Raw genomic sequence first — 27526 nt, forward strand, 5'->3', positions numbered from 1 at the left:
GTTTATTGGGATTTTCTGGTTTCTGACACTTCTGCATAATTAAACATGTCCAACTGACCCAGAAACATTATTGCTGTTCCTGAGACAAACATAAGAACATAACAGGAGGGTTACAGTAGTGAGTGTGGAGCAGTTTGTTGTTGTCGGTTAGTTCAAAAAGTCTTGATGCAAATAACAAAGTAAAAGCTGGGAAACGTCCAGAACGTTGTGTTACAGTGTAAAAGTTGTTCTGTTGTGGAAAAGTGCTTCAGATAAGGCACATGAGAGGAAGACATTAATAGACACTGTTCAGGCTTGATGAGTGACACTGATTGTTAAATGATCACGTGAGACACAGCCAGTTTACATGTAGTCAAGAAGCATTTTAGGGCCAAAAAATGATTTACTGCATGTGAAATAACAATAAAAATGTATAATTGTGGATCAAAATCTTTAGTTTGCAAATCCAGAAGTTGAGTTGCTGATCGAGACAAAGAAAACCTTTGAATTAGAATTCATTTTTGGATCATTTTTACTCTTATATCTCACATAATATAAAATAAAAAAGTATCAAAGTACGACAGAGTATTAGGGCCACATTTAGAAAAAAAAATGTAATTACGAGTTTAAAGTCGTAAATATTGTATTAATTATGAGAATAAAGTCGATAACATTGAATTACGAAAATAAACTAGAAAATACTTAATTACGAGAATAAAGTCGTCAATATTTATTTTTGAGTTTATTCTCGTAATTAATTAAATATTAACAACTTTATTCTCGTAATTAAGTCAATATTGACGTTATCCTCGTAAAACGTTTATTCTCTTAATTAATTAAATATTTTTGACTCTATTCTCGTAATTAATTAAATATTTTTTACTTTATTCTCGTAAATAATTAAATATTTTCAAGTTTATTCTCTTAATTGAATATTTTCAACTTTATTCTGGTAATTAAATATTTTTCTTCTAAATGTTGCCTTAAAACTCTGTCTTATAAAAGAACCAGATTTATTTGTTTTTTCTTATGTTCGAAGCTTCTCCTGAGGTTTTTGAGTTAAGATATGAATGCCTGTCCTGTCGAGTGTGTTTATTATAATCAGTATTTTTTACAATGTGTACAATCTGTCGTCTGTTGACTTTAACTGCATGTAAACAACCTGAGCTCAAGTCTTATTTCCCCCAGAATGAACAGGAGTTCAGGAGAGAATTGACATTTCTTTATTTGGGGCACCGTTTTAAAAGATAAGGCAACAAATCATATTTTATAAATATCTTCAAGTATCTTTTATCAGAGTAGAGATAAAGGCTGAGAAGCCACAGAAACACTCACCTTCCCACCCACAGCGTTTTATAATAAAATAGATTTGACTTTTGCACCCCACAGTTCTCCTCCTCTGTCCATCATTCATTCCCACTGTCCTCTGTGTCCTCCGTGTCCTCGCCCCCCCCGTCCGTCTGTCCGTCTGCCTGTCTGTCGGGGTAGTTGAGGATCTGCCGGCTGGCCTGAAGGACACACTGCTGCTGTTTGAAATAAACCTTCAGCGCTCCTTTAATCAGCACAAAAGCGATGCCGCCCTGCAGAGACAGAGGAGGACAGAGTGGAGGGACTAAAGTCACTTCTGCTCCAGATTAACCCATTGACGCCTAAAACTTCCTGTAAAACCTCTTGGCGATTTTAAAATAAGCCTCTAAAACCTGAAGTTTTTCTGGAAATTCAACAGAAGTGTCAACGCTTCTACTAAATAATAGATTTTCCAGCCTCTGTAGCAGATAGAAATTAAATTCAAAAAGTATTTGAGAGCTTATACAAATACTACAAAATGACGTAAACGCTTTCCAGGCTTCAATGGATTAAAGACTCCAATAATTCGCCCCTTCCATAGTGCCGTCCCAAAAATATCTCGCTATACTGGTGGGAAAAATCTGTGCTGGCTTTTCGTCTCACCCCCTGCATGAGCGTCGCATCATTGCGGGTAACACACGGCCATTATAGTCAATGTGCATTACGCGACTGTTCTATTTTTGAGCGCCAAGCTGGACAGAGAGCAGGTAGTTCTGTCTGAGAAGGTCAGACGGAAGTTGCTGAGTGAATCCAGTCATTTTTTTCAAAATAAAACACCATGAGCAGACTCCGGGTCGTATTTCACTTTGCAACAAATCAACATTACGGCTAAATGCTTTTGTTAACTAAAACACAGACACCAAGCTTCATTCAGTCATTCAGCTTAAAACTGTAATTGAGGCCCCGTGTCCACGAGAACGCTTGCGGGTAAAAACGACAAAATATTTTATCTGAAGTGCCTTTCGTTTAGACGGTGACGGCGTTTTTGGGGCTTAAAAAACGCAAAAATCTGAAACCACCTTCCAAAGTGGAAAAGTTAAATACGCTCCGCCATAGCGTGTCCGTCTACACTGCCAAGACGCAAAACTCTGCTCAGATCTGCCAACGTCACGTATGTGTTTACGTCACATACATGCTCCAGTACAGGGAAATAAACAAACATGTGGGATTATTTCCATGGTGGGACCTTCAAGCTGCTCTGGCAGCTCTAATAAACTTACAGGAGTCTTTCCACCAAATGTACAGGATATGTACAGATAGTATTAGTGAACAGAGAAGGATCTGGAATTACCTCCATCACATTCTGGATGCAGCAATTGGTCGGAGGCGAGCCAGACGGCTGTGAACGAGACCTGGGAGATCTAGTGATGGTGGAGAACTTTGTGGAAGGAGAAGCTGATGAAAATGTGTGGCGTGAAAACTTCTGCATGCCCAAAGATGCTCTTATCGCTTTAAGTGATGCCGCCTGGCTGCATACAATCGAATTTCACACACTTTTGCGTCACCGTATGCACGCAGATTTCTTCCCGAAAATGCTCGTCTAAACGAGGAATAAAAAGTGAAGACGTGACGCCACTTTTGCGTCTTCTGTTCAGACCGTCCTCGTGTAAACGTAGCCTGAAACACCATGAGCAGACTCCGGGTCGTATTTCACTTCGCTAGATCAACATTACGGCTAAATGCTTTTGTTAACTAAAACGCAGACACCAAGCTTCATTCAGTCATTCAGCTTAAAACTGTAATTTAGGCAGTAAATAGAAGCACACAGGCTATAGTATAAAAAGGTATGAAACAACAATAAACATAAGTTAAATCACACAAAAAACACTAAAGACATTTAACTACGAGGTGAATCCCTCTGGGGCCTATTTTTGTAGACACGTTGAGTGAGTGGACATTTGAGAGGGCGTGGCCTGAGACTTTCCCCGCGGACACTTTTTACCCTGATGGGAACGCGGCTACAGTGCAGGAGAGACGCTACAGGGCGATGAATGTCCCGGCAGGAAACGACACTATGGAAGGGGCTACTGACTCCACATGAGGAATACTCACCAGCACGGTGCGCTGCAGGTTGGAGGGCATCCGTCCAAACAGCATCCGTCCCACCAGACTGGCGATGGAGGGAAAGACCAGAGCTCCACACAGAGTCCGGGACACGGAGAGGTGGTCTCCCAGTCCGTCAGCCGGGACTCTGGGCAGGTAACGACTCCCACCTGAGGTTAAACACACCTGAGGTCAAACCTTCACCGTTATCATGTGCTCTGTCTGTTACTGACTGAAATAATACACTTTACCAAAATGTTAAATATATATTTACAAGTTTTCATTTTGGTGTCTCATTGTTGTGTGTGTTTGTGTGTGTGTCTCGCTGTATGTATGTTTGTGTGTCTTTGTATGCGTATGTATGTGTGTGTGTCTGTCTCTGTATGTGTGTGTGTGTGCGTGTGCGTGTGTATGTGTGTCTCTATTAATGTGTGTGTATGTGGTGTGTTTGTTGTATGTGTGTGTGTGTGTCTCTGTATGTGGTGTGTTTTTTGCATGTGTGTGTCTCTGTATGTATGTATATATATATGCGTGTGTGTGTGTCTGTTTGTGTCTCTGTTTTCTTTATGTATGTGTGTGTGTGTGTGTGTGTCTCTGTATATGTGCTTGTGTCTGTCTCTGTATGTGTGTGTGTGTGTGTGTGTGTGTGTGTGTGAGTGTGTGTGTGTGTGTGTTTCTGTATGTATGGTATGTGTGTGTGTGTGTGTGTGTGTGTGTGTGTGTGTACCTGGCAGGCTCTTCCCTCTGTAGTTAAACCTCTGCCACATCCTGACAATGTAATCCTCCCAGCGGATCATCTTCCCCAGAACCAGCACCACGGGGATGGTGGGCAGGCCCATGAGGAGGAACAGAGGGTCGGCCCGCTCCATCACATACAGACCCTTCTTATGTCCCACCACCTGAACACACACACACACATTAACAGAGCATTGTACCTCTCCTTGGTTTCAGTCTCTCCTGTCTGTAGTGTTTTGTGATCTGACCTGCATGACGGTCACGGCTCCGTAGGTGACGGCGGACCAGTAGACTGTCCCGACCACCACGCCCACAGCAGCGAAGGGACTGGCCCGGGACAGAGCTCGGTCCACCTGCTGCAGGAAGTACACCAACGGTCCTGAGGAGAGGACAAAACACTCAATTAACACCTTAGAAAAGACAAAAGGTATTGTGTGTGTATCACAGCTTGACACATGTTCTTTCTCTGTTCTAGAGAGCAGTGTTTTTCAAACTTTTCACACTAAAGTGCAAGCCAAAATCTCAAGGCACACCTGTATTCATATCCGTGCAAAATAGCCTCTATTACGCGTTATTACACTGCTGGCTGCTCTCTCTCTCTCTCTCTCTCTCTCTCATAAAATCCTGTGGGAAACACTCTACACTGATCCTTATCATGCATATTTTAATGAGTTTGCCTACATGATTGTAAACATGTATGGAATTATTGTGAAGGAGAATAAGGTTTTTTGTATGTTTGTTTTTCAGGGCATCATATTTTTACAGTCTTAAATTCTGTGGTGGACACACACAGACACACACAGACACACACACACACACACACACACACACACACACAGGAACTAAAAATCCGCCACTGAAAAAGGGTTGTATTATATATGGTTGGACAGTCTGATTAGTCGCTTTTACAACGAGGTCCAGCTTGTCAGGATCAAGCTTCTGTGGAATGAGCAGCACAGCTAAACATGCCCAAACCCCCACTATCTCCTGTTAAACGATTTATGCTCTTATTGAGTTTGATATATTGTTTTTATGCCTGCAGGTTTTGATCCCGAGGCTTTTCATACTTCTCTTTGTCTGTGAAGGTTTTCTCTCTGCCTGACCGTGACTCACCCATCTTGGGGAAGGTGATGAGGTACTCGGTGCCACACTGAGGACAGCTGACGGCTCCCTCGCTGTTTCCTTTCTGCTTCTCGTCCAGCCAGCGCTGCAGACAGGCCTGGTGGATCCACTTGGTGCAGCCTTTACACCTGCAGGGGCTCACCCACTCCGCACTGTGGTCGTCTCGCTCCGTGGCAAAACACACCCAGCAGTGTCTGCACGCAAGAAAGACAGTTCAATAATAATGATAATAATAATAATAATAATGGCTCACACATACACAGACACACATACATACAGAGACACGCACATACACACACACATACATCGACCCACACATACATACATAGACACAGACACGCACACAGACAAAAAAAACACACACACACATACACACACGTACACACACGTACACACACGTACACACACACACAAATAAATAATATTGGTTCTCTAAGCCTGCTGTGACTGCTCGTACTTCTCAGGCTGCTCCTCAGCGAGGGCCATAGTGCTGAACAGACTCGGCTCTGCTGGTTCTGATCAGGAACCATCAGACTGCAGCACACACCTGACAACAACACAAATATTACATTCAGTCAAACACGGTGCTTATAGAGACGTCAAATATCTGTGTAAATATCTGTTCAACCAACAAATGATCCGTCTCTGTAGCTGTGCTCGGATGCAAGAGTTGGTTTGGGCCAGAAGTCATTTTAAATCAGTCAAATGTTTTATTTTTTAACCATATATATTAATTGGCAATGCAGCTGTCTCTGTTACATAAACATCTCTTTGGTCAGCATTGACACGATGCATGGGATTTGTTTCTTTGTATTAAATCTGGATATTTATAAGTACATATTTACTTCCTGCCATGCTTAGTTACTTATATATAAATCCGTATACCGAGAGAGACTTTTAACTTTATAAATTCTTTAGAAATGGTTTATATGTAGCATTATTCACTACATCAACCCAGTATATCTATCTATATATAAATGTGTCTACTGTTATGTATCACTGTTTATATTATTATTATTATTACTACATTTTATCTTTTATGTTTTTAATTTTAAGAATTGTTTGGTGCATTCATATACATGTATCGACGTATATATCATGATATATATTTTTATAAAATATTGAAAACACAAATAATATATTTTTGGGAAAAGAATGAGAAAAAAATGAGGAAAAAATATATCTCAGTCAGCACTTCTTCCACTAGGTGACAGGTATATGTCCAGTTCACTTTATCTGTAGCAGAGTGAGACAACCTTTGCTCGTCCTGAACGTGACACCAGACTGCTGAAACTAACTTTGTCCCCAAAACAAATTGTTAATTAATAAGTAAATTTTAAGTCCAGAGTTTGTGTTGAAATGCGACCTGTGACACAGCATTTACCAAACTGAAAGCAACAGTAAAAAAAAAAATAGTGTTTCGACACAAGTTAGCTGTGGACACAACTTACAAAAAAGAAGAAAGTTATTGAAATTCTCCTAAAGTCCATGCCTCTTAATTTAACCGACTTTTATGTAGTTTAAAGGCACACATTGAATAAATTTCACCTGTTCTGACCTCAAACACGAAGCTCTCATGCTAATGCTAACAGCTAGTTAACTTTAGCTAAGGTGTTGTTACTTATGAGGCTCGTAAAGGATAATTAAGCTAAGTTATTTCTAGTAAAGGTGTCAGTTTAACAAACAGCTATGTTATAATATTATAAGAACACCACCTACCTGAAAACAAGAATATATCCAGGTAAAATGTAATGTTTTTACAGTTAAATCCGTCAGTGTTTGTGGTTATAACGACACTAGGCTAGCGGAGCTTTTAGCTGCTTCCTGATTGGTCTGCGGCGGCTCTGACGCAACATGCTGCATTCAAGGCTTGTGGGATATCATATAATCTTATGTAATTATATTTTTTTCAACAAAAAGTTATTTTACTTTGAGTGTCTTTAATTTAATTAATAATTTAATTTAAAAAAAGATGCCTGTCTGTATCTGAAATTCTGTCAGAGATGTTTGCTTGAAGAAGCCAAAATATTTTTCATTTATTTATTTATTTATTTGTTATGTATTATATTATAATAATGATTTTTAAATTAACCATAAATATAATAGCTATATTTTTTCTTACCTTGTTAATTGAACTGGTTGGATTTTTGATTTAAAAAAAATGTTTTTTAAATACACGAAATAATATAATAACAATAATAATGAATAACACAAACCATTATTACATTATATATATATATATATATATATATATATATATATATATATATATATATATATATATATATATATATATATATATATATATATATATATATATATATATATATATATATATATATATATATATATATAATGCTGTATAATTAGGTATTTTATTTTATATGTCCATTGTAATGTATCCTCCTGGTGTTAATATTGATATTTTAATGGATATTATATTAAATAATTATGTAATATAATGGAAGTCTATTTATTTATTTGTGTGCGTGTGTTTGTGTGTGTGTGTGTGTGTGTGTGTGTGTGTGTGTGTGTGTGTGTGTGTTTGTCATTTTAAATGAGAAGCTGTTCTCAATTGATCTTACCTGGTAAAATTTAAATATATATATATTTTTAATGTGAATGTAAAAGAGTATAATATACTTTCTAATTTCATAAACCTTTTATAAATTAGGTTTTTTTTTATTTGGTGCATCCATACAGTAGATCCCAATAAACCAGATAAGTCTAAGTGGTTATTTTTCTCACAAAGAAAAGCTGCTTTCTTCCTTTCTTCCACACAAACACGAAAAAAAAAAAAAAAAGAAAAAAGGATGCTGCTGCTCGGTGACAGCAAACAAGTCTGGAAACGCATGGCTCTTCGATTCAACGCTGTGATTGGTTCTCTTTTCCTGTCAGTCAAAGCAGCGGCTAATATGATTGGCTAAGCTGTCCTGTCAGTCACAGCGGGCGCCGCGGTGGTGTTGTTGTGGTGGTGTGGAGGGGGCGGGCCGAGCGGTCCCAGCCTCGGCAGCAGCAGACAGAGAGGAGCGGCTCGGAGCGGAGTGACAGCGCCTTATCTTTTACATGGTTAAAACACGACGCGGGGACCAAAACACGCACGGATCGATAGAAACTCTTCTTAAACACCCAGTCCGTCATGGAGTCCTATGACATTTTAGCTAACCAGCCCGTTGTGATTGATAATGTAAGTATGATGATGTCATTCATCCACACCCTAACCGGCCCAGGCCGCTGACTGGCAGCTAGCGGTTAGCTGCGCTAGCTATTGTGTTATTATCGCTAATAAACGCGACTGCTCCACCTCGGAAAGCCTTTTATTTAACCTGCAGCGGCTACCAGAGTCTGCAAAACCCTGCTCCACCTATGTTAGCTTAGCTCCAGGTGCTATCTTAAACAGCGCTTATTGATTTATTCAAGCTAACAGCTAGCTTCGAACCGGCTAGCTAAGCTCCGGTGTTGTGTCCTTACTGGTTCCCGAACTATTTGGTGTCCGGACTCGTGTTCTGCCTCAGTTAGCAGATTCTTCACGTATTTAATAAACCCATACAGTCACGGAAAACATGATTAGACCACCCTTTTTTTCTCCTTGCTTTATTGTTCATTTTAATGCCTGGTATAACTAAAGGTACATTTAGTTTGGACAAATATAATGATAACAACAAAAACAGCTGATAAGAGTTTAATGTCAGAGCTGATATCTTCCATGGTTCTCTTGAGAAGGATTTTGGTTATTATCAAGAAAACCATGGAAAATGTCTTGATATCAGCTCTGTCATTGAAGTGGTATGATGTTGTTTTGTTGTTATCATTATATTTGTCCAAACAAAAGTACCTTTGCTTCGACCAGACATTAAAATGAACAAGAAATGGAAGAAAACTAGGGTGGTCTAATCATTTGACTGTAGAGGTGATGGTTCATTATCCTTTACCGCTTATCCACACTGGGGTCACAGTGGCTGGAGCTGATCCCAGCTGACATTGGGCGAGAGGCGGGGTTCACCCTGGACAGGTCGCCAGACTATCGCATATAGAGACAAGACAATCACGCTCTCATTCACAGGCACTTCAGAGTCCCCAATTAAACCTAAGTGCATGTTTTTGGACTGTGGGCGGAAGCCGGAGTACCCGAAGAGAACCCACGCTGACACGAGGAGAACATACTAACTCCACAGACAAGAGCCGCAGGCGGGAGGCGAACCAGCAACCCTCTTGCTGTGGGAGAGAGCTAACCACTACACCACTACAGTTTCAATGTTTAATATTCTCGAGATCTAAAAATTCATTGCTGTGGAAAAGGATGGACTTATTATGCTCTAATATCGTTATGAAACCAAAACAACATCGATACAACGATGCTATCGTTTATTGGGATAGTTTCTGGGAAAATATATATCGTCCTAACAAATGTGTTATCTTGACAGGCCTACCTGGAAATTGCCAGTTATGTTTATTAAATACGTGACATAATCTGCTACCTAAGGCAGAACACAGCTGCACAGATGAGTGCGGCAACCAGTTCGGTGGAAACCAGTAAGGACACAACACCAGTTAGTCACCAAATGTTAGCTGTCCGTGGTGCTGCAGCTGCATTATTACAAATCTTCTTAATGCTAAATAGCTAGCCGAGCAGGCTGAGCTGTCAAAAGGGGTGTGACACTCACCCGTTAGCTCCAAAATGTAATAATTGTCTGTATTTGTGCCACAAACAGGAGCTTTTTTGCTTGTGTGTTAGCAAAGCAGTCAAAGGAAAACAGCAAATACCGTTTCTGCAAATGTTTGTCATGTTTTTTGTTCACGTTATCTAACCAAACAATCATACAGCTGCTTTATATCTGATTATTTCTGAGATTCTAGTAGAGACTGTTCGTCCCAAATAGAATCTCTTATCAATTTAGATTTTATGATGGATTGTCCATGATAACTATTTCTGTTAGACGATATATTGTCCCGGAAATCATTGCAATAACTGAAATTTTTGTTATTTTAAGACCAAATTTATGCTCCTGATTATTGGTAATCTAACAGGATTACAATGCAGGTAAACTCTTTCAAAGAACAATGAAAAAACATGTGAAAATCTTCGGAATAACTAAAAACAGAGAGCAGTTTTGTTTCTGTTCATTGGGCTAATTGTGCGTCCAGCTCTTATAACGGGCGCTAAAAGCTGCTGTTTGTCAAACATCATGTTGGACAAAGTGTTTCTTACACGGTTAAGTTTAAAACTTGCAGGAAACACAACGGGAGACATGGAGGTCAGTGTTAGCATAGCAGTCAGAGGAAAACAGAAAATACCGTCTCTGTAAATGTCGTCATATTTTGTTCACGTTCCTGCTCTCTTCATCTCCATGCAGGCCGTCCTCAGCCTGTGAGTCTGTGTACCTGTTTAATATGTCTATATATTTCACTCTGAGGTTTAACTCCTCAGTTAGTGGAGAAAACCCAGTTAGAACTGTCACAATAGTTCTGAGTGTGTCGTGTATTACTCTATTGTTTCATCTAGACCTGTCACAATAACACATTTTTAGGACGATATATTCTCCCAAAAACTATCATGATAAAATATAGTATCGTTATATAGTTGTTGTTTTAGTTTTATCACGATATTAGAGCATAACAGGTTCATCCTTTTCCACAGCAATACATTTTTAAATCTCAAAATATTAAACATCGGAATTGAAATGTGGAAAAAGAAATATTAAAATATCCGAGATAAATAAAACAAATGAATAAACTACAATTAAAACAAATAAAATATACTTTCAGGCTCTGTTAACAAAAAATGCACTGAGATAAACATTATGTATTATATCATTTTTATTATTAAAATAACATATAAATAGGTTGTGTTTTTTTGCAGTCCGTGCTGCCTGTCAATCATTTGCAGCTTTACTTTAAACACAAAAAAGCACGAAAAGTCACACGTGTAAATGACAATATATTGAGTCCAGAAAAAAAACTATCGTGTCCATTTTATATATTGAACAATAAATCGATATAGTTATTATAGTGACAGGCCTAGTTTCATATACAAAATGTGAAATAATTGTTAAATAACGCCCGTTGTATTTGACGAGAACCCAAAATGATGCATGCAAATGTTTTGTTTACCTTGTTTTACATAAACAACAAATCCGAAGCCAAAAGTTACTCAGTTTACTTTCATGCATGGAAAAGAAAAGCTTCAAATGTTCACATTTTGAGAAGCTGCAACCTGCAAACTTACACGTTTCTTAATTAAACGTGTATGACTTATTACAGAACACTATTAAAATAAAATTAGAGCACAATCTTGGGGCATGAAAATATTTTTGCATCCTATCTAAATTAGGGGTGGGCGATATGAAAATAAATCTCGATTATTTTTTAAAAAATTTCGATAACGATAATCTGATGATATCCTTTGAATTGTGATTTCTTTACCAAAAATGCTGTTATAAAAGTTAAAAAAAGTAAAAAAAAAAAATTGGAGCACAATCTTGGGGCATGAAAATATTTTTGCATCCTATCTAAATTAGGGGTGGGTGATATGAAAATAAATCTTGATTATTTTTTTAAAAATTTCGATAACGATAATCTGATGATATCCTTTGAATTGTGATTTCTTTACCAAAAAATGCTGTTATAAAAGTAAAAAAAAGTAAAAAAAAAAAAATAGAGCACAATCTTGGGGCATGGAAATATTTTTGGATCCTATCTAAATACTATTTTTAGTGGCAAAGTTGCAGAATTTTTAATCAGAATTTGGTGAAACACCAGTGTTGCGTTCTTTAATTGTGTTTTCCTCTGTTGGATCAGAGAGGAAACACAAACAAATGCAACAGATAGAAACTTTAGCAGAGCACCGGCAGCCTCGCTGCTCATGACAGAGCAGGACAAAGTGTCTGTTGAGAGGCAGGATGTGTGACTGCTGCAGGCTGCAGGCTGAGTCTCATGACCTCGCTCTGCTGCAGATTAAAGCTCAGCCAGAAACCCTGTGATGTCAGCCTCAAATGTCATGTCCCTCTTTTCTCCCTGCAGGGTTCAGGGGTCATCAAAGCTGGTTTCGCAGGTGACCAGATCCCCAAATACTGCTTCCCCAACTAGTAAGTGTTCCTTCACCTCTTAACACAGACATCATCAACTAACAGCTGGTTATAATGTCGTTTGTTTGCTCTTGGGCTATAAAAAATGCCAGAAATGTGCGATAGAATCTAATTGGACATGTTCAGGTTGTTAATCCGATTTAATTAACAACCTTAACCTCCAAAAATATGAATTTATGATGATTTAAAACAGAAAATACTAACATCTAGAGACGCTGGTCTCTAAATGCTATGTTTGGCACTTATGCTTGAAAAGTGATTTAGGTTATTTGTTGACATTACATTATTAAAAACCTTTTTATTCTCCTTGGCGTTCAGTCCCAGCTCGGCAAGAATCCTTGGCTTTAAAAAAAAAAAAAGTTTAAACTTTTAACTTTTATTGTTTTATTTCCTATTTAACTCTAACTCTGTTTTTAGATTGAGTTTGTATTACTGTTTTATTGTTTTTTAGTATTTTATTGTTTTTATTGTTTTTATTTATTACTTTACTATTATTACTATTTGTTTGATTTGATGATTTTTGTCGTATTTTAATAACTGTACAGCACTTTGGTTAATTGAGGTTGTTTTTAAATGTGCTCTATAAATAAACTTTGACTTGACTTGTTGACAACCAATAGAAAGTGTTTTTTTGTCCATTAATGATTTGTTTTGCATATTTGGTGCCTGTGTGTTTTTACATTTATGTTCAGTTGTCTAAATATGTGTGTGTGTGTTACAGTGTGGGTCGTCCCAAGCATGTGCGCGTGATGGCAGGAGCCCTGGAGGGAGATCTCTTCATCGGACCCAAAGCAGAGGTAACACACACACACACACACACACACACACACACACACATTTGTGCAAATGGAGGAAAAATTAGCCGTCGACACACACACTGAAACGACACAGTAAAGATTCTTCCCAGATAATTCCCGAGGATATGTTTCCAGCAGAGTGTACAGTTTGTGCTTTTATTCTGAAATAAGGGTTTTCTCCAGTAACACACTGGAGCTTGTGATTCTGTGCCAGCGGGTGTTACAGCAAGATGTTCAACACATTTAAAAGTTTTTGGAGCATTTCCAACACACTCTATTGAGTCGTTCATCCCCACTTGTCGCCATACAAACGCTACAAAGCTCAGATTTTCCAATTAATGGAGTTTGTTGCATCGTCTCTCCCTCCCCGTCAGCTCTCTACTGTCTGTAATAAACACATAAAAGTGCCCAGCAAAATGTCTCAGACTTCCTCTACGTCAGTTGGATTTAGAAATTTGATTCAGTGCAAATTTGTGCACCTTTCAAAATAATCTATAACTAGAAGGGCAGACTCAGCTGAGGCATGTCCTGTCTCGCAGGGTGGAGAGGGCGTTCACATCATTTTTTCTAACAGGCTGCACAGTTAGCTCTGTAGCAGTACAGTGTGTATGTGCTGCAGCAGCATGTGTTCACTTAGCAACCTCCGTATCTTTACAGCAAGCACCGGACACTCAGCGCACAATAAGCGATGCCGGTTTGTTTACAATAAGCGGTGGATGCTGTGTACAGTTAGCGACGGCGATGTTGTGCAGCTGAACTGTGATTGGACGACTGTCGGACCAAGTGGGTTTGGTTTGTGTTAGACGTCACACGCAACATCAAATACCCCGCTTCGCCCCGATGGCTCGTTCATAGTGGTCCCGCTTCCAACAGTCCCACCAATTTTCCTCCTCTGTGACCTCTGGAGGCGGAAAATTGGTGGATCATTTGATTCGGGCATCCCACTTCGGCCGCGTTCATAGTGGAGGAGAGATATTACAGAGCCGTAAATGTCCCGGCATGAAACGCCTCTATGAAAGGGGCTAATGTTAAAGTTAATGAAAGTGAGAAATAATTTGTTTCCACCCTGTTGAACCTTAACCTCCTTGGTGGGGGAATTAATCCGAGTATGATAAAATAATCTCTATGTCTTGTAGAAGGATCCTCTATTAAAATGACATAATTATATCATAAATAGAGCTAGTATTATTCCAGGAGAGAAGTAGCGGTTCAGGGGTGTACATAGAGGGTGTCAGGTTAACCCTCAGCATGACCACTAGGCTGTATCTGCTAAAATACAGTGTTTGGATTACATCAAGTATAACGTTTTGGATCCTAAAAGCTCAGTTTTCATCAGATCACACAGACTGTTTCCACTCTGTCTCCCGGGAGCTTTCAGGGAAATGCTCACAGAGATGTCATGTGAGTTTTTCTCCAGCAAACCTGGTGACGCAGCCAACAGCTGCTGGAGCTCGCTTTATTTGCAGAGCTTCTTTACAAGGAGGAAACGCCCAGTAGCAATGAATGGTTGTAAAAGTTGATTTCAATTAGGGCTGGGCGATATGGCCCTAGAAGAATATCACAATATTTCAGGGTATTTTTGCGATAACAATATTCTTGACGATATTAAAAAATACTGAAAAATATACAGAAACAACAAAATATAAATCAATCATAAGTCCCAAATTTAGTGTAAAGTGCAAAGCTCAACAGTTGCCAAATACAAAAAAAATACTCTTGACTCTTGAGTATTAGCAAATAATAAAAAAAAAGGGGGGTCCGGAGCTAAATGTGAGCAAACACCTCACAGAACAATTTTCACAGTCAACATGCTTTCCACTCGGACATGGAGCAGCCAGACTGTGTTGAAAAATAGTTGCGCCCCCCTAACTTGGGGGGCAAATTCTTTTTTTCATAAAGGCCCAAATTTGGTGCCTCTCACAGATTCTAATGCCACTATTTCATCATATACACTGATCTTATCATTGCATATTTTAATGAAATATTGTAAAGGAGAATAAAGGTTCTTGTATGTTTAATTCAAGGCATCTTATTTTGACAGTCTTCTTGTAAATTCTGTGGTCGATTCTATTAACACAATGTACTCTTATTTTGAAAGCTGCATGTATTTAGCGACGGGAAGTAATAGTAGCTTTTTATGATGAAAACAACTTTAATTATTAGCTAATGTTAGCTCGCGGCTAACGAACGGCATAAAGCAGCAGTGTGTTTGGACCTGACGGCCCAGACAGGTTGATGGTATTTAGTTCAGCTCGTGCATACGCATACAGAGAGATGATGTGGGGACGAGACTGATACAGACTGATACACAGCAGCTCGGTATATTCAGTGCGTATGTCCCAGAGGAGGATGGAGAGGTGGATCGGGGTTTAGTCTGACTGACTCTGCTGAGCAACGTCAACACAACACAGCACAAAATAACTTGATATTATGAATAGTGTAGATATACTTTCAGTAGCTTGAAATGTGACGTTAGCGCAGCACATGAGGCTATAGCGGGTAGCCACAGTCTAGGTCATTAATGGGTAGGGGTGTGCATTGGCACTGCCCTCACAATTCGATTCGATTACGATTCACCAGGTAACGATTCGATTCAATTCAATTCTACGATGCATCACAATTATACTGCACACAACAAGGGACATTTTTCGTCAGTCATGAGGCAATACAAGCAGTCAGATAGGCCTAATAACAATAGATTTTATTGGCTATATTTTGAAAAGATGGCAAAATGAATCTCCTGCCTGAGTTCATCTAAAAGTAAGGAAAGAGAAATGCCTCCTCCTGCCATAAAAAAGGAACCTGCTGAGGTGAATTTACATCAGCTAAATGTCGAGCCCTTGTCCCTGAGGTAGGGAAGACGTTAGCGATATCCCACCTAGCTAGCTATCGCTAGTTTTCATGACGCAAAAATGTAACCTTAAGGCGTCGACTTTAAATAGGCAAATACAATGGTAATTACCTATCAATAGTACTTTCTATAAAAACGTAAATGTTAAGTTCTGTCAAATACTACCACATACTTCAGTCACAACATATCAAAACAGCTTGTCCCGCTAGCTTACCTGTGCTGCGCATCAACACATGGCTCATTTGAATATTCAAATTAGCCATGTGTTGATGCGCACATGTCTCGAAGGACAGGGAGTGGGTCAGGTTAGAGTTGTTTTTACTGGAACTTTGACAGGGGCGCAAAGGCCACCTTTGCCTTAAATTGAACATTTTTTCACAGGGCATCAAGGCCAGAGTGTGAAATTCCCACCCTGTCCCCCACAACTTTCCACTGGAGGACAGGAAATAAACATAATCGATTATGGCACTTTGCCGCATCGATGCTGAATCGTGCATGCCCCGCATTGCGATGCATCGCCGAATCGATTATTGTTGACACCACTATTAACGGGAAACCCTAACGCCACATACGTGCATTTTTTTACTCATAAAAAAATATACCGGTATAATCGTGAACGATATGATATGGCACAGCCCTAACTTCCACCTTGCTGCCGTCTCCTCAGGAGCACCGGGGCCTGCTGTCGGTCCGGTACCCGATGGAGCACGGCATCGTGAAGGACTGGAACGACATGGAGAGGATCTGGCAGTATGTCTACTCCAAGGAGCAGCTGCAGACCTTCTCAGAGGAGGTGAGCTCTTCTTCTCCTCTTCCTCCTCCCCTCTCTGCTGCTGCTGATAACAGGTCATGTGATATGTGAACGTCTCTGTCTGTCTGTCTGTGTCCTGCAGCATCCTGTGCTGCTGACTGAAGCTCCCCTCAACCCCAGCAAGAACAGGGAGAAGGCTGCAGAGATATTCTTTGAGACCTTCAACGTTCCTGCTCTCTTCATCTCCATGCAGGCCGTCCTCAGCCTGTGAGTCTGTGTACCTGTTTAATATGTCTCTACTTCGGTTTTCACTCTGAGGTTTAACTCCTCAGTTAGTGGTGTGAGTAGAGAGAACAGTGTTAGAACTGTCACATTAGTGTGTGGTGTATTAATCCATTGTTTCATCTACAAAATATGAAATAATTGTTAAAAAATGCCCGTTGTATTTGACCAGAGCCCAAAATGATGCATGCAAATATTTTGTTTACCTTGTTTTACATAAACAACCAATCCAAAACCAAAAGTTACTCAGTTTACTTTCATGCACGGAAATGAAAAGCTTCGAATGTTCACATTTTGAGAAGCTGCAACCTGCAAACTATATTTAGTTTCCATCGATAATCTTTGCATCTCTACTGTGCTGTTAGTTTAAAATGAGTCTGTTAACCATACAGCTGCTTTATATCTGTTTATTTCTGTTGTAGCTGCTGAACAGTGAGTTTCTAGTAGAGACTGTTCGTCCCAACTAGAATCTCGATGATTCCAAAACTTGTTCAATAACTCAAAACTTGTTCAGTGACTCCAAAACTCGTTTAATAACTGAAAAAACTTGTTCAATGATTCCAAAACTTGTTCAATAATTCAAGTCTTGTTCAGTGACTCCAAAACTGGTTTAATAACTGAAAAACTTGTTCAATGATTCCAAAACTTCTTCAATAACTCAAAACTTGTTCAATGATTCCAAAACTTGTTCAATAACTCAAAACTTGTTCAATGATTCCAAAACTTGTTCAGTTACTCCAAAACTCGTTTAATAACTGAAAAACTTGTTCAATGATTCTAAAACTTGTTCAATAACTCAAAACTTGTTCAGTGACTCCAAAACTTGTTTAATAACTGAAAAAACTTGTTCAATGATTCCAAAACTTGTTCAATAACTCAAGTCTTGTTCAGTGACTCCAAAACTCGTTTAATAACTGAAAAACTTCTTCAATGATTCCAAAACTTGTTCAATAACTCAGAACTTGTTCATACCATAATGCAGGTACGCCACAGGTCGCACCACCGGTGTGGTGTTGGACTCGGGGGACGGCGTGACCCACGTGGTACCCATCTACGAGGGCTTCGCCATCCCACACTCCATCATGCGCGTGGACATCGCCGGCAGAGACGTGTCGCGGTACCTCCGCCTGCTGCTGCGTAAGGAGGGCTACAACTTCAACACGTCCGCCGAGTTCGAGGTCGTCCGCACGGTGAAAGAGGTACGACGATCAGCAGGAGCAGACTGTAACCCTCTCAAGTCTGAACCATGAAATAATTGACAGAAAATTCTATTTTTTTAAAACTGGGGTGTTTATTGAACCTGCTGACAAATTAATTAATTTTTTGTTTAATATAAATTTGCATGCATGAATTCTGATTTTTATCATATTTGATGCATCAGGTCTTTCTGTGCAATTTGTTGCTCACAGTTTGTTCTAAAAGGACAAGATATATAGGAAAGTTAACCTTAAATAACTTATGTTGTGCTCTTATGTTATGTATAGGGGTGCACCGATTGCAATTTTCTGGCCGATCACTGATTTTTAAAAAGCCTGACCTGCCGATTCCGATTTTGGCCGATACCGATTTTTTTATAACTCACAGCATACACCTTCAATGTTTGAATCTTATTATATTGAAAAAATAATAACAATGCCTGAGGTAGTTAATAAAATATTTAACTTAAAATAAATAGCAACAATTTACAGGACAAACTAACAAAAAAACTGCAACCATAAATAAAGTGTTTTTTGTTCTGTACAACATACAGACAACGAGGGAGGGCATCGATTTTTGAATATTCGAATTCATTAAATCATAAAAAATCGAATAGTTCATCATATCTGGAAGAAAAAAAAGTTGTATTACTGGTGCCTTCCACACGGGGGCAGCGTAACATTTGATGATACAGTGTGGCAGACTAGATGCCAAACTGTAGAAGAAGAAACAAACTGTAGAAGAAGAAACAAACAGGGGAGAGGGTTTTCCACGGCAGTCTATGGGCGGGACAAACGGAGATTGCTAAGTGAACACCTGGGCAGCAGCACATACACACTGTACTGCGACAGAGCTAACTGTAGCTAACTGCGGCTCTTCTTAACGAGCCGGCCTATTATCTTTGTAGATAAGATCGGTAGATAAGATCGGTTTGACGTAAATGCGGAATCGGCCGATTGCCGATCCCGCAAAATTAAGGAAATTGGCGCCGATCGATTGGTGCACCCCTAGTTATGTAGAAAATAAAATGACCTTGATTGTCAAGGGGGGGCGGGGGTGCCGTTATATAATGGTAGGGGAAACACTGCATCAGGTTTTTCAGGAAGAAAAAATCACCCTGATGATGTAGAGGTCTCAAACATGTGTATCAAATAAGATACATTTGGCTTTATAAGGTTAAGATGTGAATAACTTTGATCTAAGCGGTTGTTTCTGTCCCTGCAGAGAGCCTGTTATCTGTCCCTGAACCCGCAAAAGGACGAGACTTTAGAAACGGAGAAGGCGCAGTACGTCCTGCCCGACGGAAGCACTTTAAATGTGAGTGGGCTTTAAATATCTCCATGTGTTCCCCGTGAAAACCTCCTGACGTGACTGAGTGGTGAATAAAACCCTTATGTGTTCACAGATCGGTCCGGCAAGGTTCCGAGCTCCAGAGCTGCTCTTCAGACCCGACCTGATCGGAGACGAGAGCTCGGGGATCCACGAGGTCTTGGCCTACGCCATCCAGAAGTCTGACATGGACCTGCGGCGCACACTCTACTCCACCATCGTCCTGTGTGGAGGCTCCACCCTGATCAAAGGTCGGTGTCTGTCGGCTGCACAGACTCGTGTCACTCTCATTTGTGCTGCACTCACTCTCTCCCTCACTCTCTCACTCACTCACTCACTCACTCACTCTCTCACTCACTCACTCACTCTCTCCCTCTCCCTGCTCTCTTTTAGGTTTTGGGGAACGACTACTAACTGAAGTCAAGAAGCTCGCACCCAAAGACGTGAAGATCAAGGTGAGTCCAGGTTCTGCACGTCTCATTCACGCCTGAATGAATGAATGAATGAATGAATGAATGAATTTATTTATTTATTTATTTATTTATTGCCATTTGACTAAATATTATGCAACAATTTAGAACTGTACCAAATCTGTATTCATGACACTGACGTTAGAATTATGAATCAAAAGTTTTTGCATGTTTGTTCACATTGTTTAAACAAGTATTACTGTATCGTTGCATATCACGGTCACACTACAGTTATATTATTATGAGCAGTAGATTCCAGTTGCTGCGTATTGTTGCTGACTCATGTGATACAGACATTTCAGTAACCCCAAAACTTGTTCAATAACTCAAAACTTGTTCAATAACTCAAAACTTGTTCAATAACTCAAAACTTGTTCAATTGAAAACAAAACCGTAGTAAGGTTACGGACACAACCGTGATAGAAAAAATACATAGAAATATAAAATGATAGTTCTAATTTTAACATGGTGGAAACCTTTTTAAATTTAATCTGTTATCACTTCTCGATGAGTTTTAATCGGCTTGTTTTCTTTGTAAAACTTGAAGCTGATCTGAAGGATTCAGGGACATTATTTGTTTATTTATTTGGACATTGTTTTTGTGATTTTTCTTTCCCAGATTTCGGCTCCCCAGGAGAGGCTGTACTCCACATGGATCGGGTACGAATTCACCTTCCACACTCTGTTTTATTTTAGTTGACTAAATTACATTATACTTTTTATTTCATAAATTCACATTTTTTTTAGGGAACTTATTACATTTGGTTAAAAATAATTTATTTTTCTAGAACTTTTTTATTTCATGATTTCACATTTATTTCAGGAGATTTTTATTTCGTTTTTATTTATTTATTTTCAGGGATTTTTATTTATTATTCCACAATTAACTTTCGTAGATTTTTTATTAAATCACATTCCATTTTAATTTTACTTTCTACATTTAGACTTATTTCATGATTTCATGACACATTTTATTTTTAGGTAACTTATAAGTTACGCTAAAAATTATTTATTTCTTAGGGCTTTATTATTTCATGATTCCACATTTATTTCAGGAGAATTTTGTTTCATTTTCTATATTTATTTTAGACTTATTTCATAATTTCACATTTATTCATTTTTTTGGTAACTTATTAGATTAGCTGAAAATAATTTATTTTCAAGGTTTTCATTTAACTGTTCCACATTTATTTATTACATTTCTTGTTTTTTTTCTTGTTTTTGTTCATTTTATATCTTATTTATTCACCTTTTTATTTATTTTTTATTAAATCACATTACATTTTTATTTTATTTTCTACATTTAGACTTATTTCATAATGTCACCTTTATTTTTTTTGTTAACTTATTACATTTGGTAAAAAAATAATTAAAAAATCAGGGATTTTTTCATTTAATTATCCCACATTTCACAGTTTTATTAAAAAATGTTTTTGTTATTTTCTTTGTTTTAGTTTTTTCTATAATTTAGGATTTTTATTTATTATTATTCCACATTTATTCCCTGAACGTGATTTTTTTCAATAAATCTCTTTTTTTCCCCCACATTTAGACTTATTTCATAATTTCACATGTATTTATTTTTAGGTATCTTATTACATTTGATTAAAAAAAATTAAAAAATCAGGGATTTTTTCATTTAATTATCCCACATTTCACAGTTTTATTTGTTTTAGTTTTTTCTATAACTATTTTTTATTTATTATTATTCCACATTTATTCCCTGAAGGTGATTTTTTTCATTAAATCACTTTTTTTTTTAATTTTCTACATTTAGACTTATTTCATAATTTCACATGTATTTATTTTTAGGTAACTTATTACATTTGGTAAAAAATAAAAATAAAAATAAGGGATTTATTCATTTAATCATCCCACATTTCACAGTTTTATTTGTTTTAGTTTTTTTCTATAATTTAGGATTTTTATTTATTATTATTCCACATTTATTCCCTGAAGGTGATTTTTTTTCATTAAATCATTTTTTTCCCCCCACATTTAGACTAATTTCATAATTTCACATGTATTTATTTTTAGGTATCTTATTACATTTGGTAAAAAAAAAAAAATAAATCAGGGTTTTTTTTTAATTTAATTATCCCACATTTCACAGTTTTATTTGTTTTAGTTTTTTCTATAATTTAGGATTTTTATTTATTATTATTCCACATTTATTCCCTGAAGGTGATTTTTTTCATTAAATCACTTTTTTTTTTTCTCCATTTAGACTTATTTCATAATTTCACATGTATTTATTTTTAGGTATCTTATTACATTTGGTAAAAAATTTTAAAAAATCAGGGATTTTTTCATTTAATTATCCCACATTTCACAGTTTTATTTGTTTTAGTTTTTTCTATAATTTAGGATTTTTATTTATTATTATTCCACATTTATTCCCTGAAGGTGATTTTTTTCATTAAATCACTTTTTTCCCCACATTTAGACTTATTTCATAATTTCACATGTATTTATTTTTAGGTATCTTATTACATTTGATAAAAACAAAAAAAAATCTGACATTTTTCATTTAATTATCCCACATTTCACAGTTTTATTTGTTTTAGTATTTTCTATAACTTAGGATTTTTATTTATTATTATTCCACATTTATTCCCTGAAGGTGATTTTTTTTCATTAAATCACTTTTTTTTAATTTTCTACATTTAGACTTATTTCATAATTTCACATGTATTTATTTTTAGGTATCTTATTACATTTGATAAAAAAAATAAAAAAATATCAGGGATTTTTTCATTTAATTATCCCACATTTCACAGTTTTATTTGTTTTAGTATTTTCTATAACTTAGGATTTTTGTTTATTATTATTATTCCACATTTATTCCCTGAAGGTGATTTTCACCTATCACTTTTTTTTTTTTTCTCCATTTAGACTTATTTCATAATTTCACATGTATTTATTTTTAGGTAACTTCTTACATTTGGCCGTGTGTTTTGACTCAACATTTGATACTAATAATAATAATAATGAATAAAGTCTAATTGGCCGTGTGTCTCCTGTGTCCCTGCAGCGGCTCCATCCTGGCCTCGTTGGACACCTTTAAGAAGATGTGGGTGTCGAAGCGGGAATATGAAGAAGACAGAGCGCGTGCCATCCACAGGAAGACCTTCTAGTCCTGCGACTGTCCCCAGAACTGCCCTCACATGTCCCCCATCATACTGTCGGAGACCCCCATCCTCCTGCACCTGTCCTCTCCGGGTCCCTCGTCCTCCGCCACCCTGCCCCCCCCCCCTCCCTCCCTGCTTTAACCCCGTCAGCCTCCTGCTCCCCCCCCGCCCGCCCGCAGAAACACACACGTTTATGTGTGCTGGTTTCCATATGTACCTCCTCTCTCCCAGCTCCTCCTCCTGCTCCTCCTGCTCCCGCTCCACACCCAGAGGGCCGTCAGGTCTGAGAGGCTCGGCGTGGACTCTCCTCTACACTCTAGTCCACTCTGAAGTATTGGTATTGCTCTCTTGCCTACAAAAGCTCTGCAAGGTGTAGAATATCATCAAATGTCAATAAATCTGAATGTTTTTTTTTTCTTTCTTTTTTTGCTACTGTTGAAATTTCCATTCCAGACCGAAGATTTAGATTTTTATTTGATGTCCGTTTTGTAGATTTTTTTTCTGTTTGACATGGATTATTAGCTCGTCCAGAACAAAAGGTTTGTCTAGCGGGAAACATAACCACTGTATTATATATATATCTGGCCCATTATAACGCGGTTAATTTATCATCATTATTACCAATGAAATGTTTCTACATGAACAGGACATGACGTGTTTGTGTTGATGAGGAAAATGTTCAGTCACTCGGTCAGCTTTTTGTCTCAGCTGACGGGATTAAAAACAAAGTCGAGAAAAATGCCTTGATTTTTATTTTTTATTTCATCTCTGGGTTCCACGTTTACAGCAGTCCACATGCACACTAATAAAGCATTTTTAAGCCCGGGTCTTATTCTCAGAACTGACTCTGGCTCTGCAGATAAAAGATGCTCAACTTTAATTTTACGGATATAAATTCAAACATTCACACACAGGAAATAGGCCTTGCAGTTATAAACATTTTTTCATTATTGTATCGTGTTAAACTTGAAACATACTTTAAAAAATTAAAGAGATATTACAAATTGTCCTGGCTGCAGTTGTTTATTTACAGGAAAAATTCTGGTTACATTTTTCATTTTATCAAAGAGAAATGTTTGAAATTGTATCAGTAGAAAGTCAAAAAAGTATTTTCCAAGCCTGATCAGATTTCTCTCGTGTTAATGACCAAAAACTGGTTAAAAGAAATAAAGGTTTTGCCGGGATAATTATTCTAGTAAAAATTACTAAAGTGTTAGCAGGTAAAGTTTTTTAGTATGTTTGTTGTTGTAATACTCATGTTGGCCACCAGAGGGGGTGTGCACCAGTGAGTCGGACTGAAGGTGAATTTAAATGATTCCATGCACAATAAACATAAAGGTGTTAAATAAATTAAATGATTATTGTGGCCAAAGTGAGTATGACAACAAACACTGGCATAAAAATAGTAAATCACCTTCCAAAACTTTTATTATCCCCCCCACCCCTTTTTTTAAAGATTAAAAAAATAAGGAACTCAGGAGAAAATAAAGATTTTTTTTTTTCAGATTATTTTTTATTTTGGACAACAACAAAAAAAATCGCGTTTTCACAAATGAAAAAAAAAAATTAACTATTTTCACCGGACAATTCTTATTTTACCCACTAATATACGAGAAAATTTAAGTGAAACTAAACCTTTGTTTTTCGCCTGAAAGTTAAAAAAAAAAAAAAGTTAAATGGAGCACAATTTAGTAAGTAAACTTAAATAAATATATGCACATTTAATTTTAACTTGTTTTAAAGTCCTAAACATGAATGAAAACAATTTATATCAGACTTTTAAAAAAAATGGGTCAACAGAATTTTTTTCACACGTTTTGACACGTCTTTTCCCCACACTTTCTAGAAATGAGACCAAATCTGATGAGAGTAAAGTTATTCAGTTCTGAGAATAAAATCCAGGTAGAAAAAAATCATTTTGTCCTTTTGAATAGTTTCATCTGAAGTTGTAACAATCAGCTGATAAACAAATCGTTCCCTCGTTTCTGTTTGAACCTTCATCACATCATCGTGTTCAGATCATCAGAGACCAGGAGGAGGAGGAGGAGGAGGAGGAGGGGAGGCTCTTCCTCCTCCTCCTCTCCCTTTATTGCTCTCTCCCACCTCCTCTTCTCTCTCTCTTTCTCCCTCCTCCTCCACCTCCTTTCTCTTTCTCTCTCTCTCGCCACCTCTTATTCCTTCTCCTCTTCTTCTTCCTCCTCTGTCTCTCTCCCTTCTCCTCTTCCTGTTTTCTTCTTCCTCCTCCTCTCTTTCTCGCTTCTCCTCCTTCTCCTCCTCCTCCTCCTCCTTCCTTTCTCTTCTCCTCCTCCTCTCTCTCCTCTTCTCTTTCTCTCTTCTCTTCCTCCTCCTTCTCCTCATCCTCTCTCTCCTCCTCTCTTCTCCTTCCTTTCTGTTCTCCTCCTCTCTTCTCTTTCTCTCTTCTCTTCCTCCTCCTCATCCTCTCTCTCCTCCTCTCTCTCTTCTCCTTCCTTTCTCTTCTCCTCCTCCTCTCTCTCCTCTTCTCTTCCTCTCTTCTCTTCCTCCTCCTTCTCCTCATCCTCTCTCTCCTCCTCTCTTTCTCTCTTCTCCTCCTTCTTTTCTCTTCTCCTCCTCCTCTCTCTCATCTTCTCTTTCTCTCTTCTCTTCCTCCTTCTCCTCCTCCTTCCTTTCTCTTCTCCTCCTCCTTCTCCTCCTCCTCTCCTCCTCCTGCTCCTCGTCCCTGTGTACCAGTAACAGTGTGGATCTTCTGATTTCCCGGTGGCAGTGAAGGCCTCGTCAGCCTTGTGTACAGTGGGAATCTTCGCAGGATAACAGACTAAAAATGTACAAAACTGTTTATTCAAGTGTTTGCTTTTACTTTTCTTAAATTAAATATAATAAATAAGTTAATGGCTGCTGCTCGGATGTCTCCTCGTTGTTTTTAGACCAAAAAAAATACAGAATATATACTGTGTGCACAACTTAATGAGTTATTGATTAAATTTGAAATGTATTAAATTAGATTAATTGGCAATATATTCAACATTTATCATTTATTTATAAAATTACCCTGAAATAAATAAACATGGAATTATGAAACAAAAATCCTCCTAAAAAAGAAAAAAATGTAATAATTAAATGTGAAATTATGAAATAAGTCTAAATGTAGAAAATAAAATAAAAATTTACTGTGATTTTTTTTAAATCACCTAAAGTCAATAAATGTGGTATGATCAAATAAAAATCCTTTAAAATAAATACAGACTAATTATATAAGAGGCACCTAAAAATAAATGTGAATTTATTCAAGTAAAAAAACAAAAAAAGAAAGTAAAATGCAGCATAATCTATAGAAAAAATAAATAAAATGTAGCATAATCTATAGAATAAAATACAAAAAAATCGGAACAATGTGATTCAGCTAAAAAATTATTGTGGAATAATTACATTTAAAAAATCCTTGAAATAAATAGAAAAATTAAGTATAATTCTCCTGAAATAAATGTGGAATCAAAAAATAAAAAGTCCTCAAAAATAAATTATTTTTAAGAGGATTTCTATTTTATTTTCTATATTTAGACTTATTTCATAATTGTTGACTTATTTATTTTAGTTGATTAATTAAATTATGATCCTTTTTTTTTTTCCTCCAGGGACTTTTATTTCATAATTTACCATTTTTTTAGGTAACTCAATAGATATGCTAAAGACAATTTATTTTCACGGTTTTTTATTTAATTATTCCACATTTATTTTTTAATATCTTAGGAGGACTTTTATTTCACAGTTTATTTATTTCAGGGTATTTTTCAATTTTATTTAATATTTACATAATTATTTTTATTTCCCTTTTTTTATTCAAGTGGACTTTTATTTTATTTTCTACATTAAGACTTATTTCATAGTTTCCTTTTTTTAGGTAACTTATTACATTTGGCTAAAAATACTTAAAAATCAAAAATATTTTTTGATTCCACATTTATTTCAAGAGAATTGTATTTAATTTTGCTACGTTTTACTTCTTCTTTTTTTTTTAACTTTCATAATTCCACATTTATCTTCAGATGCCTTTTTATTTAATTTGTCTGTATTTATTTTCAAGGACATTTATTTATTATTCCACATTTATTCATTTATTTTTATTACATTACGTTATTATTATTTTCATCTTAGAGACTTTTATTTCATAATTCCTTGTGTATCAATTTCAAGGAACTTTTATTTAATTAATGCCATTTTTTAAAAGCAGTCAAAGTCGTTTCACATGAGCTTTAAATGAGTTCTTTATGTTTTTACAGTCATTTTGTGAGAGTGATGTAATGTGTTTGGTGCCCAGCAGGTGGCAGTCAACAGCATCACTGCAGAGAAACACAGAAACACACTCAGGAGCCACTTTATTAGGTACACCTGCCAAATCCTGCTGGTTAGTAGAAAAGTTCAAATGTAAAC

At 37.1% G+C, this 27526-nt stretch overlaps 2 protein-coding genes across 2 annotated transcripts; one reads left to right on the top strand and one right to left on the bottom strand.

The window, feature by feature from the left end:
* Nucleotides 1-1096: 1096 nt before the first annotated feature.
* On the bottom strand, nt 1097-7081 carry marchf5l (membrane-associated ring finger (C3HC4) 5, like). The gene is made up of 7 exons (XM_059357913.1): nt 6946-7081; nt 5684-5773; nt 5218-5420; nt 4353-4483; nt 4097-4268; nt 3379-3539; nt 1097-1559 (listed from the first exon to the last, which is right to left on the bottom strand). The coding sequence occupies exons 2-7, from the start codon at nt 5710-5712 to the stop codon at nt 1386-1388; spliced, it is 870 nt and encodes a 289-aa protein (XP_059213896.1). The 5' UTR covers nt 5713-5773; nt 6946-7081; the 3' UTR covers nt 1097-1385.
* Nucleotides 7082-8233: 1152 nt separating this feature from the next.
* On the top strand, nt 8234-24126 carry actr1b (actin related protein 1B). The gene is made up of 11 exons (XM_059357912.1): nt 8234-8413; nt 12247-12311; nt 13033-13108; nt 16627-16752; nt 16853-16977; nt 17975-18191; nt 19414-19506; nt 19595-19769; nt 19912-19973; nt 20608-20648; nt 23023-24126. Exons 1-11 carry the CDS (start codon nt 8366-8368, stop codon nt 23123-23125), a joined length of 1131 nt encoding a protein of 376 aa, XP_059213895.1. The 5' UTR covers nt 8234-8365; the 3' UTR covers nt 23126-24126.
* The last annotated feature ends 3400 nt before the right edge of the window (nt 24127-27526 follow it).

Source organism: Centropristis striata, chromosome 19 (genome assembly GCF_030273125.1).
Source record: "Centropristis striata isolate RG_2023a ecotype Rhode Island chromosome 19, C.striata_1.0, whole genome shotgun sequence".
In the NCBI taxonomy this organism is placed as follows: domain Eukaryota; kingdom Metazoa; phylum Chordata; class Actinopteri; order Perciformes; family Serranidae; genus Centropristis; species Centropristis striata.

Coding starts and splice junctions, on each gene's coding strand:
- marchf5l (XM_059357913.1), bottom strand. CDS start 5,712: ATGGCCCTCGCTGAGGAGCAGCCTGAGAA. Junction 4,484..5,217: donor CATCACCTTCCCCAAGATGG/GTGAGTCACGGT, acceptor TCCTCTCCTCAG/GACCGTTGGTGTACTTCCTG. Junction 1,560..3,378: donor ACCTGCAGCGCACCGTGCTG/GTGAGTATTCCT, acceptor CTGTCTCTGCAG/GGCGGCATCGCTTTTGTGCT.
- actr1b (XM_059357912.1), top strand. CDS start 8,366: ATGGAGTCCTATGACATTTTAGCTAACCAGCCCGTTGTGATTGATAAT. Junction 12,312..13,032: donor AAATACTGCTTCCCCAACTA/GTAAGTGTTCCT, acceptor TGTGTGTTACAG/TGTGGGTCGTCCCAAGCATG. Junction 19,507..19,594: donor CCGACGGAAGCACTTTAAAT/GTGAGTGGGCTT, acceptor ATGTGTTCACAG/ATCGGTCCGGCAAGGTTCCG.